Source organism: Lacerta agilis, chromosome 14 (assembly GCF_009819535.1).
Source record: "Lacerta agilis isolate rLacAgi1 chromosome 14, rLacAgi1.pri, whole genome shotgun sequence".
NCBI lineage: Eukaryota > Metazoa > Chordata > Lepidosauria > Squamata > Lacertidae > Lacerta > Lacerta agilis.
The window spans coordinates 42,907,373-42,927,747 of NC_046325.1; the positions used below are offsets into that span (position 1 = coordinate 42,907,373).

Genomic DNA, 20,375 nt, shown 5'->3' on the forward strand with positions numbered 1-20,375 from the left:
GTTATTCCCTGATGGTCATGGAATGCTGTGTCCTAATTTGATGCTGTTTGGTCTAGCAGTTATGGAGCAAGTTGGTAACACCCGCGCACGCAATGGGAACATTATATATATATATATATATATATATATATATATATATATATATATATATATATATATATTTGTGATAGGGGCTGCTTTGGCTGGGGAGCAGGAGGGACACACACATTTTGGGACTATTCCTACTGGCCCTCAGGGGGCTTGTTAAGCAAGATGAAGGCAAAGCAACATTACAAACTGGGATTTGTGTAAACTCAACTGTATAAACGGCGCAGAATTTGAGTAGCCTTCTGTAAAGTCAGGGGCGAAAGAATGCTCTCCAGTACCCGGGGCGGGGTGCCGAGGGGCGGGGTGAATTGCCCACAGGGGAGGGGCAAACCGCCCATATGGCACATGCGTGGTGGCGCTATGTACGGCGCAGGCTCGAGCGTCATACTGACGGCGGCAAGATCCTCCGCTTGTGGCTGCATGGTCCTCCGATCAGGGCAGCAGAAGAATCTTCTGCTCGTGGCTGCAATGGCGGCGGAGGAATCCTCCGCACGCGGCTGTAGCGGCGCGATGGCGGCAGCTTGCGCTACGGCACCTGGAGGCAGCGGGGCGAGCCCCCTGTGGGGGGCTTTCTTGTCACCCCCCATCAGAGATGACACCCGGGGCAGACCACCCCACCCCACCCCCACTACTGTGTAAAGTGTGTTTACTGGGAAATCTCCTTTGCAATGACAGTCAAATTGCTTCCCAATGGTTTTGATGCTCCAGCTTCCCTTAGATATCGCCTGATATTCCCATTCCAAAAGGGTCCTCTTTGGGCTCTGGGGAGGGTCTCCTCACGAGCTGGAGGCGCAACAGGGCTTTGCTGAGGCTGTTCAGTCTTCCAGCTAACAGCTGACACCAGTGCCAGCCCAGGAGACCCTCCCTGAAGCCTGTCTTCTTTGTGCTCCGACACTGATATAATTCCACTTACCCACCCATAATACTGCAAACTAACAAAATGGATTTAAAATAGAAAATTCTTTCCAGTAGCACCTTAGAGACCAACTGAGTTTGTTCTTGGTATGAGCTTTCGTGTGCATGCACACTTCTTCAGATACCATGCACACGAAAGCTCATACCAAGAACAAACTCAGTTGGTCTCTAAGGTGCTACTGGAAATAATTTTCTATTTTGTTTCGACTATGGCAGACCAGCACGGCTACCCACCTGTAACTGGAAAAATGGAGTTAAACCAGGACAGATGTAAGGTTCTACACTTAGGCAGGAAGGACCAGCTGCAAAAATATAGCACATGTGCAAAGGATATAGGGGTATTAGTAGACCACAAGCTTAACATGAGTCAACAGTGTTATTTGTTGTTGTTGCTGGCATCTGTCCATCTCAAGAGACAATGGAAGAGTGCGCCATCGGAGGGAAACCGGGGGGGGGGGGTGTAAGCATGGGCAGTGTATATGTAAGTCCTGGGCTGCCCAGACAACAATACTTGGCCTCTTGGCCTCACAGAATACAAAACAAGAAGTTGCCAGTGTCCAGGTTTCCCTGTGATGGGGTATGTGTGTGTGTGACTCTTGGCCTTTTTGTCAAGCTTCCCATTTTTTATTCTAGCGATGTAAAACCAGTTGGCAGAATCTAGGTTGCAGAATTACAATGGGTTTCTCGTTTGCGAGTGATTTTTCTTACTGGCAGCGTCCATTACATCTCCCACTTTTCCTTCCAAGCAAACCCTCTGAAGCAAACCTTATTCCATGTATAACTTTAGTATCAAACTTTGTTAGGAGGTTTGGGGTATGATTTTGCAACTTCTTACTGCCTGCCATTGTTGGACATGTGCTTACATCTATTGCTTCTATGACTTTAAATCGCTAAATGATGTGCCAGTGTTGTTGTTGTTGTTGTTGTTGTTGTTGAACAACAACAACAATGATTCTGTGAAATATAAAAGCAGCTTGATGGACTAGCAGGTCTCTTGATGCCACCCAGAAAGCAGGTTTCATCATCACAGCCGCTGTGAAAGCATTGCATAGAACTGCTTTATACACCATCCTTCGGAAAGCTGCACTCCTTTGAAAACGCGTTTCAACAAAGCCATTGCAGCAACTGGTGTGATTCCTTAATAATTCCCGTTCTCATGTGTGATAGTCCTAATCCTGAAGCAAGGAACTGCCGCCGAAAGAGCTAAGAAGCGGACTAATTTTGAAGCTGTGTTGTTATTCTCTCCTGTAGGAATGAAGTTGACTCTGCACCTAGAGGAGGTTGCATCAGATGCGATGAAGTGCTATGCTAGACTTTCAGGAGACGATTAAGCAGTTTTGCTATTGATATGCAAACCAGGAGAGTCTACCCTCTGCTTTGCTTTTTCTTAAGAAGGCTGCCTCTGAGTGCTGAGAGGAAAGAAAATCAGTCAAAATCGCTTCTTAAGCAACTGTGTGCAGCAGAGAAGGTTGAAGTTGTGCTGGACATCTCCCAAACAACTTTCTAAACAGCAGTGGATAGATCAAATTTGGGATGCAATGATTATATACAAACTTACTCAGCAAGTGCAGAAAGGAAGGCCTTCCATTGTTTTATTTTAAAAAGCAGTTAAAGATGCCATGTTTTCCCTTTTTCTTGTATATACAGGTGAAACTCAAAAAATTAGAATATTGTGGAAAGGTTCACTTCTTTCAGTAATTCAACTTAAAAGGTGAAACTAATATATGAGATAGACTCATGACATGCAAAGCAAGATATGTCAAGCCTTTATTTGTTATAATTGTGATTATTATGGCGTACAGCTGATGAGAACCCCAAATTCACAATTTCAACTTTGGGGTTTTCATCAGCTGGGCGCCATAATCATCACAATTATAACAACCAAAGGCTTGACATATCTTGCTTTGCATGTCATGAGTCTATCTCATAAACTCCAGTAGCTAATGAAAACAATTGCTTACATAAATGGACTTTTCCATAATATTCTAATTTTTCAAGTTTCACCTGTAGAAGTCTTCCAAGTTTCTGATCCTATTCCAAGCAAATATAGATACTCATTTCCCCTTATGATTCAGCTAAGTAATTTACACACCCAAACTTTGTCAATAGTTACTTCACTCCTCAGTTTCCCATTCCCTTTCATTTTTCTCCCAAATATCGACCTTGCTATATTTTTATATTCTTCCTTTTCGTTTCCTGTATTTTATTTTATTTTATTGCAAGTATAAAAAAATGAAACACAAAAACTGGTTGCTGCACTTAGCAGAAATTAGATATACGTAATAAGGCTCAAAGGGACGCGGGTGGCGCTGTGGTCTAAACCACAGAGCCTAGGGCTTGCCGATCAGAAGGTCGGCGGATCGAATCTGCGATGGGGTGAGCTCCCGTTGTTCGGTCCCAGCAACCTAGCAGTTTGAAAGCACATTCAAGTGCAAATAGAAAAATAGATACTGCTCCGGCGGGAAGGTAAATGGCGTTTCCATGCGCTGCTCTGGTTTCACCAGAAGCGGCTTAGTCATGCTGGCCACATGACCCAGAAAAACTGTTGCAGACAAACGCCAGCTCCCTTGGCCAGTTAAGCGAGATGAGTGCCGCAACCCCAGAGTCGTTCGCGACTGGACTTAACTGTCAGGGGTCCTTTACCTTCACATTTTGTTGTTGTTGTTCAGTCGTTCAGTCGTGTCCGACTCTTCGTGACCCCATGGACCAGAGCACGCCAGGCACCTACCCCTATCCTTCACTGTCTCCCACAGTTTGGCCAAACTCAGGCTAGTCGCTTCGAGAACACTGTCCAAACATCTCATCCTCTGTCGTCCCCTTCTCCTAGTGCCCTCCATCTTTCCCAACATCAGGGTCTTTTCCAGGCAGTCTTCTCTTCTCGTGAGGTGGCAAAAGTATTGGAGCCTCAACTTCAGGATCTGCCCTTCCAGTGAGCACTCAGGACCGATTTCTTTAAGGATGGATAGGTTTGATCTTCTTGCAGCCCATGGGACTCTCAAGAGTCTCCTCCAGCACCATAATTCAAAAGCATCAATTCTTTGGTGATCAGTCTTCTTTATGGTCCAGCTCTCACTTCCATACATCACTACTGGGAAAACCATAGCTTTAACTAGAGGGACCTTTGTCGGCAAGGTGATGTCTCTGCTTTTTAAGATGCTGTCTAGGTTTGTCATTGCTTTCCTCCCAAGAAGCAGGCGTCTTTTAACTTCGTGACTGTTGTTTCGTAACAATGCTCAAATGATGACAGTAGGCCCTTTGGTTTAAACCTGTGTCTGTGCCTTTCTCCCCCAATATCTGAAAGCATACTACCTGGGAGAAAACATCTGGGGTTGGCTGGGGGGGTTGATAAGTAGTGGACGGGGGTAGGGGGTAGGAATTTTGCTAAAGAAAAAGCATCCTGCGCTCCCATTTCATGTGTTATTGTTATACTGTATGTGGTGTGGTGGTTAGAATGCTGGACTAGGATCAGGGAGTCCAGCGTTGAACTTGCTGCTTGGCCACAAATCTCACTAGGTGTCTTGGGCCAGTCGCAGTCTCTCAGCCTAACCTACCTCACAGATACAGGTAGGTAGCTGTGTTGGTCTGCCATAGCCAAAACAAAATAAAAAATAAAAAAATTCCTTCCAGTAGCACCTTAGAGACCAACTAAGTTTGTTCTTGGTATGAGCTTTCGTGTGCATGCACACTTCTTCAGATACACCTCACAGGGTTGTTGTCAGGTTAAAAAGTGGGGAGGAGAGAAAACCAGGTATGCCACCTTGAGCTCCTTGGAGGAAAGACGGGCTACAAATGTAATAAATTTATCTAAAAAGCTAAATTTGCCTCAAACAGGCCTTCTTCTGTCATCAGTGTTTGTATAAGTGTTCTGGTTTCATTTTGACTAAAACCCATTTCACACATTAAGCCTTTTAGGTATTTACCTAAGATGTTTGGGAAGTATACACTCCCAAAATGTGATTTGTGAATTAAACACAGATCCAGATTATCTGGGGGAAGTAATCGGAGAGATTGGCGCCAGGTAGAATAGTCCCTTTGTTACCGTTCTGTTTCTAGAGTCTTTCTGTATTTTGCTACTGAGTTTTACCAAAGGGACATTGGAACACCGGCACTTATAAGCCCATTCAAGCCTAGCTTGGCTTCTACCTGAGGTTCTCCCACCTTGCCTAAGGAATCCCCTCCAAGAAACTCCCTCACCAATCCCTGAGTGACTCCCAAGAATACACACCTTCTATGAAGTCAGAGGGGGAATAGGCCCGGCGGTTTGTGTTGCTGCTTCTCTCTGGGCTGTTCAAAGTCTCCAAGCCCAGCTCAATAGCCTCTGCCAGCTCATCTCGCTTGTCCTTCCGCACCGGCTTCTCCTCGGGGTGACGAGTCAGACCCATCTCTAGCTGGTACACTCTCTGCAGGGTGAAGCTCTCAAAGGGCACCGCGGCATACTCATTGGGCAGCTTCACCCCCGTGTGCACTTCCGCTTTGTCAACCTGGGAATGCAGGAACTGCGAGATGGCTTTGTGGGGCTTCTCTGGGTCCCGCTGGTCTATCCCCACTCCCAACGAGTCCGTGCCGTGGCCTTGCATGTTCTTCAGCTGCTCGCTCCTCTCCTGGAGCTCATCCTTCAGCTCTGCAATCTGCCTCTTCAGGCTGCCAACGTAGTCCCAGTGGTGCTCTTCCCTTTCCTGCAAGATCGACTGGTACTCCTCTTTTCCCGTAGGGCTGTTGACTCTGGGGAAGGCAAGCTGCTGGCTGTCACCTCGCGGGGTGCAGGCCAGCATGTAGAGCACGGACACCGCACAACAGAGGACCACCAGCAGGAGGACCACCCGAGGGAGCCATGCCACGATCCCTCGGCGAACCATGTTCTGCTAAGCATCTGGCGGCAGCACCCACATATTCCTCCTGCGCCCAGGTCTAAGGCTTGCAGCGGCTTTCCCCGGGACCCAGTTTGCAAGCTGCGTGCACGGGAACAGCTGGATTCGTTGACGAATGTTCTCTTAGCGTCATGCAGGTAACGTGGAGGGAACAGGGTGGCATTGCACGCATCAAAGGGCAAGCGTAAGACCCAACAGTGTGAGGCAACTCAATGGCATCAACTGATGCGGTTTCAGTCTTGTTGGCTGGCAGCAACGGGGAGCGATCTGAAAGGCAAATTAGACGAATACACCGTGTGAGGAAATTCATCTTCAAAAGAGGCCGTTTTACTCATGTCTGACTCATCGCAAGATATGATCTGTGGAAATGAAAGCTGATCAACAGTTTGCTAGGGCCTGGTATTTAATAGCTTCCTTCACAGGTGTGTTATTTTATTTTATTTTAAATGCAGGTTGATTGTCTGGGCTCTCTGTACTTAATGAGCCAATGTAGCCTTGGGTTTTGCACTGGGGCCTTCCAAGGATGGAAATTTTTGGTTCATGTTATGTGATCCAAAATAAAGGTCGGGTGGAGACCGTCACAAAAGGTGCCCACTGGAAGTTCTTCTGAGACCACCAAAAGGTTCTCAGGGCAAAGACTATACCCTCCAGTCTCCCAAGTGCAAAGTGGCTTCTGACAGATATCTATTCATCGAAGGCGGTCCACAAGGAGTATGAAATGCAGCTGTGTCCCTACACTTCATTTTGCACAATTACGCCTTTGACAGCAGTGATAGAAGCTGTGAAAGGATTAGTTGTGTGCTAACAGTATAAACTGAAATTACACCTTACCAATTTAGATGAATACTCCTGTTTATTTCTTAAAGCAGCAGCAACATTCAAGACTCTGGTCAGAGAGCTCTTCAAACAGCAACTGTCAAATAGTTCTCAAGAGCAATACTTTCCTAAATATACAGGCCCTTATTCAGATAACCTTCCCTACTGCACCAGTTCTCCTCCCCCCACACCCCCACCCCGTTTTGGAATTTATGGAAGGGGGGAGGAATATTCAAGGAAAGGTCAGGGGGCATTCAATGTCAGGGGTGTTGCTAGATTCTTAAAAGGTCCATGGCATAAATTTGCATACAATTTCCACATGCTGATTTCTTTTCTTGTAACTACACATTTAGGCCTTTGAGCGATTTAAGGTGGGAACACAGCAAAGTAAAAGTACCCGGTACTGCAAATAGATATGCTTACAATTCTACAAGGCAGGCTTAAGCAGTATGTGGACCGAGAACTCCCAGAAGTGCAAGCTGGATTTCGAAGGGGCAGAGGAACCAGAGACCAAATTGCGAACATGCGCTGGATTATGGAGAAAGCTAGAGAGTTCCAGAAAAACATCTACTTCTGCTTCAGAAGTAGATAATCCAAATACTGGTAGATTGGATTCAAATAGATAATCCCTCCCTAATGACTAGACAAGCCCCAGGATACTGTGTATAACTTTTCTCAGGTGAGTTGCAACTTTTTCCATAATATACCCTGTTATCTCATGTGTTATTTATTGTCTAAATTTCCAGAGGGGTAGCCAGAGTTAGTCGGTTGGAGCAAAAACACCAAAGAGTCTTATGACCCCCTGAAAGGCAAAACTTTGATGTTATCATCCAAAGGCATTTCACAAAATTCAGTATTATGGGCTGCTCATTCTCATATAGGGCAATCCTGTTTTTCCTGTTTGTTTAGGAGGTGGGAATATAAGTCAAAGGGCACTAAAGAGGCAAATAGTTGAAATTCTACCTGCTTTGTAAATCTTTGGTAGTTAGGTAGTACAGTTACTTAAATTTGCATGGATCTGTTTGGTTCTCTTTGGTTAGGAGGTGGTAGCATGGCTGAGGTTGTGCCTCGTGGGGGAAGAAATCTAACTCATGGTTTGTTGAATGCTCATTATCTTTCACAGCACTTTAATAAAAAGCCATCTGTAGCTCTGTCTTTTGTCTCCTAAGCTGATCTCTTCACTCATAACGGTGAAGAGATAAAACAAAATAATAATAATAATAATAAATCCTTCCAGTAGCACCTTAGAGACCAACTAAGTTTGTTCTTGGTATGAGCTGTCGTGTTCTTGGTATGAGCTATCGAAGAAGTGTGCATGCACACGAAAGCTCATACCAAGAACAAACTTAGTTGGTCTCTAAGGTGTTACTGGAATGAATTTTTTTAATTTTTTATTTTGTTTTGACTATGGCAGACCAACACGGCTACCTACCTGTAGGTGAAGAGATAGTTCAAAGTAGTAGACATGGGCAATTTTAGTAAATTATGCTAGTTCATTCTGCTTTTCAACAGGTTATTATTCTGATTAGGTAAAGGGACCCCTGACCGTTAGGTCCAGTCATGGACGACTCTGGGGTTGCGGAGCTCATCTCATGTTACTGTCCGAGGGAGCCGGCGTACAGCTTCCGGGTCATGTGGCCAGCATGACTAAGCCGCTTCTGGCAAAGCAGAGCAGTGCACGGAAACACCGTTTACCTTCCCGCCAGAGCAGTACCTATTTATCTACTTGCACTGGTGTGCTTTCGAACTGCTAGGTTGGCAGGAGCAGGGACCGAGCAACGGGAGCTCACCCCGTTGCAGGGATTCGAACCACTGACCTTCTGATCGGCAAGCCCAAGAGGCTCAGTGGCTTAACCCACAGCGCCACCCGCGTCCCATTATCATCATCATAATTATTATTACAGTTTGTATACTGCCCTTCACCTGTAGATCTCTGGGTGGTTCACAGCAGGCTCCCATGCATATACGAAGCTGGTTATTGAAAGATATATGTATTTACTGCCTGTTAGCATAAGAGCTAATGTGTTGTAATAGTTGAAATGTTGGACTTCCACAACATTCAACCATGATGTTTGCTGCAAGACCTGGCTTGTGTGACAAGATAACCTAAACTATGGATTACAAGGATTGTGCCAGTGTGCCAGCTCCCAGGGAGAAGTCCCAGTTTTGATGGCACACTAAGCCAAAGACTGGCTTAACACAGTGTACCTGGGAACAAAAAAAGACCAGGGAGCAGAACCGGCCCATCCATGAGGCAAGGTGAGGCGACTGCCTCAGGCGGTAGCATCCACAGGGGCAGCAGATTCTGCCTCCAAGGAATGCATCACCAGCTGACAGGGTTTCGAAGGCTACAGCACATTCCTTTGAGACCAGATCTGCTTCCTTCTTGACACCCCCCCCCCCAAAAAAGCTGCCTCTACAGTGGCCTCTTGGCAAATAGGAGGCACTGCCTCCTATTTTGAGAGCCAGTGTGGTGTAGTGGTTAAGAGCGGTAGACTCATAATCTGCTGAACAGGGTTCGTGTCTCCACTCCTCCACATGCAGCTGCTGGGTGACCTTGGGCTAGTCACACTTCTCTGAAGTCTCTCAGCCCCACTCACCTCACAGAGTGTTTGTTGTGGGGGAGGAAGGGAAAGGAGAATGTTAGCCGCTTTGAGACTCCTTTGGGTAGTGATAAAGCGGGATATCAAATCCAAACTCCTCTTCTTCTTCTTCTTTTTCTTCTTCTTCTTCTTCTTCTTCTTCTTCTGCCTCCCCGGCTGACAAGCATTGATTCCCACGTCACCCGTTGGCTGAGGGAGATTTGATTCCCTCCTTGCCCCCATGTACATCTTCACTCCTCCCCTTGTTCCTGATGCGGATCTTCACTCGCCCCTTCTTCACTGGTGGGGGCATGCCCTTTTATGGTTTGCCTCGGGTGCCAAAATGACTTAGGCTGGCCCTGCCAGGGGGGGTGAGAAGAGTGGCTGCCATCTCCTGTCTCTGCAATCCCTCAGGTTTTTGAAGTCCTGCTAAGCCAGGGGTTGGCAACCTAAGGCCCATGGGCCACAAGAGGCCCATGGGGGTTGTTTAACCGGCCCACGAGCCGCCCCCAAAACAAGCCACCCACTCAGCGAGTTCCCATGCGCCAAACCGACGCAGTACGCCATGGGGACTCGCTTCCGCAGCGCCGAAAACCACATGTGCGCAGACGCCATAAATCGCGCACGTGCGCACGATCCGGCCCATGGAGGGATCTCCGCTGGAGTGAACCAGCCCAGGCGAGGTAAACCTTGCTGACCCCTGTGCTAATCCATAGTTTAGCTTACTGGCATCTCATCTGCAAACCAGATCATTGTATTGCAGCCTTATCTTAAACCAGATCATTATATTGCAGCCTTTTATCTTATTCAAACAACTGTTAACAAGGATAACATTGTGGGGTTGGGGGGTAGGAGGGAAGAGGCTGTGCCCGTGGCCTTGGGGTACTTGGAGAAAGTGTAGGATCAGAAAGTACTATAACATCTGAGGAGAAAGTTCCCAGTACGTCAGCAATTTTGCATTGCGGAAATTTAAACAGTGTTGTTCTACTCCTAGATAATTAGCAATCCCAACTGTCATGGTATATATTGGAAGCTCTGTTGCACAACGTCTGTCTCCATGTGCATATATAGGACATAAACTTGTGTCCCACTACCATATCCCTCTACAGTACTTGAAAGTAAAGTACCAGTACCTGAAAATCAATAGGGCTTAGGTAAAAGTAAAGGGACCCCTGACCATTAGGTCCAGTCGTGTCCGACTCTGGGATTGCGGCGCTCATATTGCGTTACTGGCCAAGGGAGCCGGCATACAGCTTCAGGGTCATGTGGCCAGCATGACTAAGCCGCTTCTGGCGAACCAGAGCAGCGCATGGAAACGCTGTTTACCTTCCTGCCGGAGCGGTACCTATTTATCTACTTGCACTTTGACGTGCTTTCGAACTGCTAGGTGGGCAGGAGCTGGGAACGAGCAACAGGAGCTCACCCCGTCGCGGGGATTCGAACCGCCGACCTTCTGATCGGCAAGCCCTAGGCTCTGTGGTTTAACCCACAGCGCCAAATAGGTACAGTGTGAACTGTTCATTTTACACTGCCCAGTAACATGCTTTCGATTTAAACTCCAGGAAGCTTTGCTGAACAGCTTAACACTGCATATTATTATTATTATTATTATTATTATTATTATTATTATTTTGCATAGATAGCGTCATCTGTATACATGAATGGAATGGCAAAAAAGAGTTGTGTCTCTGTCCCAAAGACCTTACAATCATAATGTCAACAGTGGGGGAGACAGGAAAAGGAGAAGAGGAAAAGGAGAGGCCCGAGCAAAGGCGAGTGTTGCTTTTAGTTTAGTCCAAATAACACATGCTAACGGTCAGAGAGAGAAGTGAAAAACTTACAGGAAAGGTTATTCTGTCTGCCTTAATCTTTCCTTGCAGAGTTCTTCAGCAAAAGGAATCCTCAGCAGCCAGCTTTGCACTTCTTTCTAATGTCCAAAGGCAGGGGGAACTCTGAGTGCAGAGGGAATCTGCCTCCTCCCACTGGCAATTACATCATTCTACTCCTTTAGGTAACTTCCAGGACTACCACCACCACCCCACCTCCCACCACCCCTATTTTTATTACATTTCACATTATGCTTTCTGAATGAAATGACTTTTTCATTGAGGTTCCATGAACGCAGCATGCTAGATTTGCATTCAGCGTAATGGATCGAGTTTCCTTTCCCAGACATGAGATCACAACTGAAGACTTTCCCCAGTCGCTCCTTAGTATTTTGTGTTGCTAACTTAATTCCACTTCCATTAAGGCGATTGGGCTGTAACTTTATCAAGGCTTCATTGTCTGTCGCAGAAGATAAGACTGTTTCCAAGACAGGAAGCATTTGGTGATGAGAATCTGCTACAATGTTTATTACAGATGTTTAGAGGAAACCCACATCTTCTGGGTTCTGCTTTATTGGGAAAGCAACAAACGAGGAAGGAAAGGTTGATATAATTTCAATCAATCAGGGCCCAGTATGTATAGCTAATTAACAGGCTGCGTTGTTTTTATCTGAATACAAACTGGAGAGTGCACAAGCCTGGACAAACGCTTCCATCAAAAGCTATAACAGAGTTTCATTTGCATCCAGAATAAACCTCTGTGCATTTTCCAGCAGACTTTGTAGAGTACTACTACAGCAGACATTGCTATTGTGGGTAATAAATAACCATCGATAGAGTTATCGCCTTCCATGGTCTTCCTAATTGCTTTAAACAAATATGCCAGTGCGCATCACCAAATCTTGAGAGCATCTCAAAGCTCATCACCGCCATCCCTAAAACCATCTGCTTTGCTTTCGGGCACGATTGTATCTGTTGCTGACCATCCCAGACAAAACTCTTCATTTCTGTGAGCCTGGGCCATATCAGATGTGAAAGCAGAGGCAATACAACTTCTCTATTTCACTGTGGTAAAAAGGTAAAGGGACCCCTGACCATCAGGTCCAGTCGTGTCCAACTCTGGGGTTGTGGCACTCATCTCACTCTATAGGCCGAGGGAGCCGGCGTTTGTCCACAGACAGCTTCCGGGTCATGTGGCCAGCATGACAAAGCCGCTTCTGGCAAACCAGAGCAGCACACGGAAACGCTGTTTACCTTCCCACCGGAGCGGTCCCTATTTATCTACTTGCACTTTGACGTGCTTTCGAACTGCTAGGTGGGCAGGAGCTGGGACCGAGCAACGGGAGTTCACCCCGTGGCAGGGATTCGAACCGCCGGCCTTCTGATCAACAAGCCCTAGACTCTGTGGTTTAACCCATGGCACCACCTGGGTCCCTATTTCACTGTGGTAAGTTTGTACAAACAAGGCACTTACTTACACAGGCCTGCTGGAATGAGAAGCCAGACAAGTGTTCCTGGACTTCCTTGGTGACATTCCAGATCTTCCGTAATGAGCGTTTTTAATTACTTGAGTTGGCACTTAGCCTGGTGCAAAAGTAATTTCTATGCTGAAGCAAATATACATACTTCAGTGTTAGAAGTATGTTGTGTCAGTCGTAGATATGACAGCAACCACCTGTGTGGAGCACTGAGAGGAAACATAAGCAAGAGCTCTGCTGAATCAGGTCAAAGCCCAGATAATTGAGCATTTCTCTCCCTGCCACTGTTGAAACGAAACCGCCTCCTCTGAAGCTGCTATTTGCATTTAAAGGGAAGCGACTTGGTTTTGCATGTCTGTAATGATGTTTGGGCACTGATGGGATAAGTTACCAGATATTTTTTTCAAAGAATCCAGGAACACTTTTTTTTAAAAAAAAAGAAAAAAGTTATTTAAAAAAGGTTTTTGATTTTTTTAAAAAAGAAGTAATATCTTCTCTTCTGTGGTCTCCTCTGTCGCGCAGCCTTCCTCTGGGCCCCTGCCTGCTCTCTTGGCGTGCTAGCCGCCATGGAGTAGGCTTGGGTTGGGCCTGGGCTCAGCCACGTGTCCTTGCCCTCCTCAGCGATGGCAGTGGCAGTGGTGCGGGAAAGTCGGGGCTGCCCTCTTTTTTCTCCTTCCTCTTTCTCTCTCTTCCTTCTCCTTCTCCTCTCCTCCTTCTCCCTGCGTTGGCTCCGAGGTTTTCCTGGTCCTGGAGCGCCGCTGGGCAGTCAGCCGGGTGGCCGGGCACTCTCATTCCCAGCTCAATTTGGGTTACAGGGGGGGTCAGTGGTTCCCCCAGTTGACACGCCAGGTGTTCCCAGTTCCCCCTCAGCAGCGGCAGTCTCAGCAGCCCGGAGCCAGCCTGGTAGTGCAGTTGGCTCTGGCTGGCTTCAGAAACTGCTCACGCCTTGGCGCCCGCCATTTTGCCTCACCGGAAGTCCCCGTATGATGTGTCTTGTGCCGTTGAACCAATCACGCAACATTCATTCCCTGCTAATAAATCTACAACACTTAAAATACAAATCTGGGGATATTAAATGAAATCCAGGGACATTTTATCTGGGGACAGATTTGTAAATCCGGGGACTGTCCCCAGGAAACGGGAACGTCTGGTAACCATATGATGGGATCCTCAGTAATCAAGAAAAGCCAGTGCTTGTGAGCCCAGGCAGGGCCGGCCCATCCGTGAGGCAAGATGAGGCAACTGTCTCAGGCGGCAGGATCCACTGGGGCAGCAGATCCCGATGCCAATATTTATTAGCCCTTGTTCCTGATGTACACCTTCCCTCACCCCTTCTACCCTGGCGCAGAGGGGGCTGCCATTTTGGGGTCTACCTCAGGTGTCAGAATGTCTCGGGTTGGCCCTGGGCCCAAGGGAGTGCTAGTAAACACACCTTGCATTCCAAATGCATTATTTGTTTGGTGTCCGTGTGCCCCTTCACTCAGACCCCGGTCCTACACGTTAATACATGATTGGACATACTGGATTTGAAGGACACAGGTCTGTTGCCATCATCGGAACCTGTGTCACCAGTCTGGCAGGTTTAGCATGTGGGCTGTTTACATATGCACAACTCAAGACGTGCATTTGGCAACATTTTCTAATTTAGTTTAGTTAGCCCTGCTGCGAAGCAAACATTTGTGTTATCCTTCACTTCAGTATCCCCAGGCTTCGTACAACACACATGTCAATCAGCACACCAGTCTCTTAGAGTAATAACAGAAATTAAAAAACAAAAACAAAATCCAGACTCTTGCAGTATCTTAAAGACTAAATAAATGTATATGCTGCAGCAGGCTGACATAGCTACTCTCCCTTCTCTCTCTCTCTCTCTCTCTCTCTCTCTCTCTCACTCACTCTCTTTCTCTCTCTTTTCAGGGTTTCCCAAACTTGGGTCGCCAGCTGGTTTTGGACTACAATTCCCATCATCCCTGACCACTGGTTCTGCTAGCTAGGGATGATGGGAGTTGTAGTCCAACAACAGCTGGTGACTCGCGTTTGGGAAAGCCTGATATATCACTTCCTTCAAGTGTGAATCATGGAGTACACTCATAGACAAGAATCTACTCATAACTTAAAAGCCAACAGAGTACTAAATAATATATCCAGAAAGTGTGACAATGTTAGCCTGTTGCAGAAAAAGCAACGTGAGTTTTGAGGTACCTTAAAGACAAACAAATTTATGACAGAAGAAGCTTTTGTGGGCTACAGAGATCCCTGAATCAGATGCACGAAATGCAATAAAAATTAAAATTAAAACCGCCTACTTGGTTGCCAATATCTCTCCTGATTAAAAAAATCCTGTATTTTGATGTTACTTTCAAACTTCTACACTGCACTTTCTTTTGAGAAATCAAGTCACCTTCAAAACATACCATTCTCTTTGTCCTTATAAATACTGCTATGCGCTCGAGGCTTTGGGGATATGGCAGACTGCCAAGGTGAAAGTAAATATATTTGGTACGGGAGCTTCGCAGCCAAGAGCCCATTTCTAAAATATTCTTTCCCTAGCACAGGGGTCTACTACGGTCTTTTTATGCTTAAGAGTTTCCAGGTCTCTGAGATTTTGGTGGTCATATACTCAGGGACTCTGAGCGCAGAAGTTAAAATCTTCGGGTGGAGAGCCAGTGTTTGCTTGAGAGGGTTTGCTATTTGCTCTGCTCCTATCCCTGGCTTGTCCATCAGACTCCACTTTATCTCAAGGTCTGAATCTCCGGAGTCCTGGCAACTCGGTGGCATACAATATTTTACTATTTCATAATGTTTCCTGATGCTAACCGGCAAGAATACAGCACATCACATGCCTCCAGTAATCTGGATGCTAGAAGATTGGTGGAAAGGTAACTGACATGAATACCTGTCCATGAAGAGCTGTCATAACACTTTAAATAGACATGGCTTCCTCAAAAGAACCCCTGGGAGCTGTAGAAGAAGAAGAAGAGTTTGGATTTGATATCCCGCTTTTCACTACCCGAAGGAGTCTCAAAGCGGCTAACAATCTCCTTTCCCTTCCTCCCCCACAACAAACACTCTGTGAGGTGAGTGGGGCTGAGAGACTCCAGAGAAGTGTGACTAGCCCAAGGTCACCCAGCAGCTGCATGTGGAGGAGCGGAGACGCGAACCCGGTTCACCAGATTACGAGTCCACCGCTCTTAACCACTACACCACAATGTAGTTTGTTAATGGTGCTGAGAGTTTTAGGAGACCCTTTTCACCCTCACCAAGCTACAGTTCCCAGACTTCCCTGGGAAGATGGGTTGGTGGTTAAACCACTCTTGAGTACTGTAGGTTTCTGAAGGGAATAGGGGTCTCTCGGCACATTTAACAAACTACAGTGCTCAGGATTCTTGGGGGGGGGGTCACAGTTGTTTAATTAAAATGGCATATACTGTACTGCTTTAAATGAAAAGTGCAGATGGGCCCTTAGGTGGCTGGTCCTACAAACTAATTTACAAGCTTTAGCAAGCCCCAAATTGCCTGAAGCTAATTGGATCAAGTGTTTTCTCTGGGGTAGTGCTCTGGTAAATGTTTGTGGTTGTCCTAGGGAACTGAAGCAATCTTTAAAACACAGGTAATTATGAAGCAAAGACAGCAGCAAGTTGGAGGGATTGGAGGAGGAGCAAAATAGCTACGGTCTTCTCTCCTGGAGCCCTGGGTCATTATATTTGCAAATCTCTATTCTGTAAGTAATAACCACGGCTGGCCCAAGACATTTTGGCTCCTGAGGTGAACCACAAAACGGCACCTTCCTCCTCGCCAGGGGAGAAGGCCTGAGTGAAGATTTACATTGGGAACAAGCAGGGATTGGGATCTGGTGCCTCTGTGGATCCTGTTGACTCATCACCCATGAGGCTAGCCCTGGTAGTAAATATTAAATAAGAAATGCATAAGGTCTGCTTTGAAACAAAATCAGCTCATACACTACTGGAAAATCCCCACAAGGTGAAACGCTTAACATTACACTTGTCCATCTTCTTTGACATCCTAAATTTGGTAACTCATACACAAAATCCATTTGCCACTGCCATGCTGAAAGAGATCTGACTTCTCAACAGATTGGTTTTTTTTAAAGCAATTTCATATAATTTCATTGTTATAATTGATAAATATCTGGGGTTTTTGATGGAACCATCCTAAATGCACAAACTAGATAGGGACTAAGCCTTATTAAACACTCACGTTTGCTGCAAGTAAGATGTTGAAATCCATAGTGTTGGGTTGTTGTTGTTTTTAATGCATTTAATTTTAATTGGCTGACAGAAATGGCAACTAACAGCATTGTGAATGCAGCCCTGTTGTGAACAGGCCTGTCTTTTCAAGATATGCTTTCTAATATGAGAGAAGAGAACAAGGAACTTACCTCTGTCAGAGATTAGAGGAAGCAGCATAGCTGTCAACTTCTCCCTTTTTTTAAAAGGGAAATTCCCTTATTCTGAATAGGATTCCTCGCAAGAAAAGGGAAAAGTTGACCGCTGTGGAAAGGAGTATTTTCATAGTCTGCTTTTCCTTTAAAAAGTGCACTGCTGTTTTGATCAATTAAAAAAAAATTAAAAAGCCAAACCATTTCAGATAAATGTCTACCGTACCATGCAAATACAGTTTACGAGGAAATTACTAGACAGGTAAGGAATTCAAAAAGTATACATCTTCCAAAATTGACTGTCCTAAAATTCTTTGTTACTTACAAAATTGTAAGCAAGTATCCTACTCTTCCATGCTGCTGGGCGTTGCTGTCTTCCGTGAGGTGAAAGATGTAACTTTGTTCCAACTTTCAAAATGAGGATAATTTATTACCTTGCATAAGACACACTGGAGATCACGGAAGATTTCTTTAAAATGCAAAGAATTAAAACAAAAACAAAAACAAACCACACTTAAGGCTCACCAGCTTTTTAATTCCTGAACATTGCTAAACTTGCCACCGAGTTGTAAACGCTGCTTGCTAGGGCAGGCACTTGACTGTCAAATGGTCAGGAGTTCAGCCGCAGATCTGCAATGAGAGCCTTGTGTTCCTTTCCAGTTTCCTGACAGAAAACAGGAAGGTGAGTGTGTGTTGGGAGGCGGGGAAGAAGAGAGCCCAGCTTCATGGAATGAACTGGTCAAGAAGAATATCCTCACATAAACTTGCATCTGAAGAGAAAAATTCACAAACAACAAATTGTCCAGGCAGGTTTAAGAGGAAATGGGGGTTGGGGGTTGGACACACACATGGGGGGGGGACGGGACGGGACAGTTTTCTGTTGCGTCAAAGAGCCTAGTGTGCAAATCGGAACAGGGAATGGAGTTGTTAAACTGGCCAGCCCTGGCTGAAGACACAGCTTTTCAATATGCTCTTGGCATAGTCTATTTTCCGCTGGCTGGAGGCTGGCTTTGCTCTCTCCTCTGCTAACTCTTCCCCCCCCCTCCACTTTTCCTTGAAAAACACACACACACACACACACACACACACACACACACAGAGAGAGAGAGAGAGAGAGAGAGAGAGAGAGAGAGAGAGAGAGAGAGAGAAATGAGTTGTATTGCTTGGTGATTTCTGTATAATTCCCACATGGACACTACTTGCTAGATGAACAATTGTCTGAGATACAGTGGTACCTCGGGTTAAGTACGCTTCAGGTGACATACGCTTCAGGTTACATACTCCGCTCACCCAGAAATAACACTTCAGGTTAAGAACTTTGCTTCAGGATAAGAACAGAAATCGTGCTCTGGCGGCGCAGCGGCAGCGGGAGGCCCCATTAGCTAAAGTGGTGCTTCAGGTTAAGAACAGTTTCAGGTTAAGAACGGACCTCCGGAACGAATTAAGTACTTAACCCAAGGTACCACTGTATAGGGAGGCAGGTTCCCTCACCCCATGTGCAGGAAACTGAAGAGGGGAAATGCAGCTCCTACTTCCTAGCAGATTAAGAATTCCACAGACACTCAATAAAACCAGGCTAAGATTGAATCCTGATAAGACAGGGGCAGTTTCTGGGCTCTGTCTTTGCAGTGATCCTGTAAAAATCTGGTACATCCTCACCGTGCTACAGATGTAGAGGGCTGATAAGAAATTGCCTAAGGCCACCTGAGTTCTCCTGCACTAAGATTTCATGAAAATAGGGACATGCTGTATTTAATGTGCTGGCTGAGGCCGATGAGAGTTACAAGTCCAAAATATCTGGAAAGCACTGGAATGGAGGAGGGCAGCACGGCACTCTATTAGCACTCAGGGCCAGCTCAAGACATTTTGCTACCTGAGGCGAAGGACAAAGTGGTGCCCTCTCCAAAGTCACATACAGAAGCCAACTGGACCAGTACTTACTCCAATACTCATGGAAGGACAGTGTCTTCTATTGGAGGGCAGAAGGCTAGCATAGAGGGAACAGGACAGACCACATGGCATTCATAGCGCTGTCCACAACCTGCCCCTCAGCATCTGCTGCCTGAGGGAGGTGCCTAATCATAGGGCTGGCCCTGTTATTACTGACAGTACGAACTGTTCTACACTGGAACAGTCTCCCTCAGGGAGTTGTCTACTCTCTTTCCTTGGGGTTTTTAAAGCAGAGGTTGGATGGCTATCTGTCATGGATGCTTTAGCTGAGATTCCTGTATTTCAGGGGGTTGGATGAGATGACCCTTCGCTTCCCTTCCAACTCTTAAGATTCTCTGGTTCTTTGTTGCAGTTGAGGGTCCTGCCACCTCTGAGCTTTAGATTACTTGTATTATTTAATAATCGCCTAAAGGTAAAGGTAAAGGACCTGTGACAGTTAAGTCCATTTATGGACGACTCTGGGGTTGCGGTGCTCATCTCGTGTTACTGGCCGAGGCAGCTGGTGTACAGCTTCTGGGTCATGTGGCCAGCATGACTAAGCCGCTTCTGGTGAACCAGAGCAGCATACGGAAATGCTGTTTACCTTCCCGCTGGAGTGGTCCCTATTTATCTACTTGCACTTTGATGTGCTTTCGAACTGCTAGGTTGGCAGGAGCTGGGACCAAGCACTGGGAGCTCATCCAGTCGCGGGGATTTGAACTTCCGATCGACGAGCCCTAGGCTCAGTGGTTTAACCCACAGCACCACCCTTCCATAGAGAGACTAAAAATATTTCTTGCTGAAAAACAGCTCAAGGCTGCAAATCTGATGGTTGAGCTGGAGATCTCATGCATCTTCATTAACAGCCCTCGCCAGAACCAAATGCATAAGGATAAAGACAGCAAGTCACAATAAACAATGCTGCTGTAACCACAAATAGCTTGAGCAGCCATAATAGGCTCAAGTTCTTTTAGAGTGCTGAACTGAATTAACTAACTTCAGTAGGTAAGACTTTTAAGTACACCCTCCTTCCATCTTTTCAGAAGGTTGTTTTAAACTGTTTTTAGACATTTTAATTGTATTCGTATTGATATGTTTGCCTGGGCTCCTTTGAAGGAAGGCGCAGGGTTATAAACTAATAAATTAATTATTAGTAATTAATTACTAACTGCAGCTGCATAGAACCTTGTCAACATGAATGGGTAGATGGAGCTGTGTTCTGTGTTCTGGGTGGAGTTGCACCAGAGGCAGTTTGCCCACGCAAGGCACCAAGCTGCCTCATAGACAGGCTGGCCCTGTCTCTCGCAATCCACAGCAATTGCAGCCTGATGGTCTTTTGATCATTGATATGGAGAGACCGAGTGCATGAACACATTATCATTTACTCCAGGGGTCGGCAAGGTTTACCTCGCCTGGGCCAGTTCACTCCAGCCGAGATCCCTCCGTGGGCCGGATTGTTCGTGCACCCGCAATTT

The 20,375-nt window shown here is 46.1% G+C and overlaps 1 protein-coding gene across 1 annotated transcript in view; it reads right to left on the minus strand.

Moving 5' to 3' along the window:
* CSGALNACT1 (chondroitin sulfate N-acetylgalactosaminyltransferase 1) overlaps window positions 1–17,472 on the minus strand; it is a 30,055-nt gene extending 12,583 nt beyond the window's left edge. The window contains exons 1-2 of the mRNA XM_033170838.1: window positions 17,297–17,472; window positions 5,228–6,137 (exon numbers count right to left, since the gene is read on the minus strand). Of these exons, the coding sequence (XP_033026729.1) occupies window positions 5,228–5,858 (631 nt within the window). The 5' untranslated portion in view covers window positions 5,859–6,137; window positions 17,297–17,472. The remainder of the gene's footprint in view (window positions 1–5,227; window positions 6,138–17,296) is intronic.
* Between the last annotated feature and the right edge of the window lie 2,903 nt (window positions 17,473–20,375).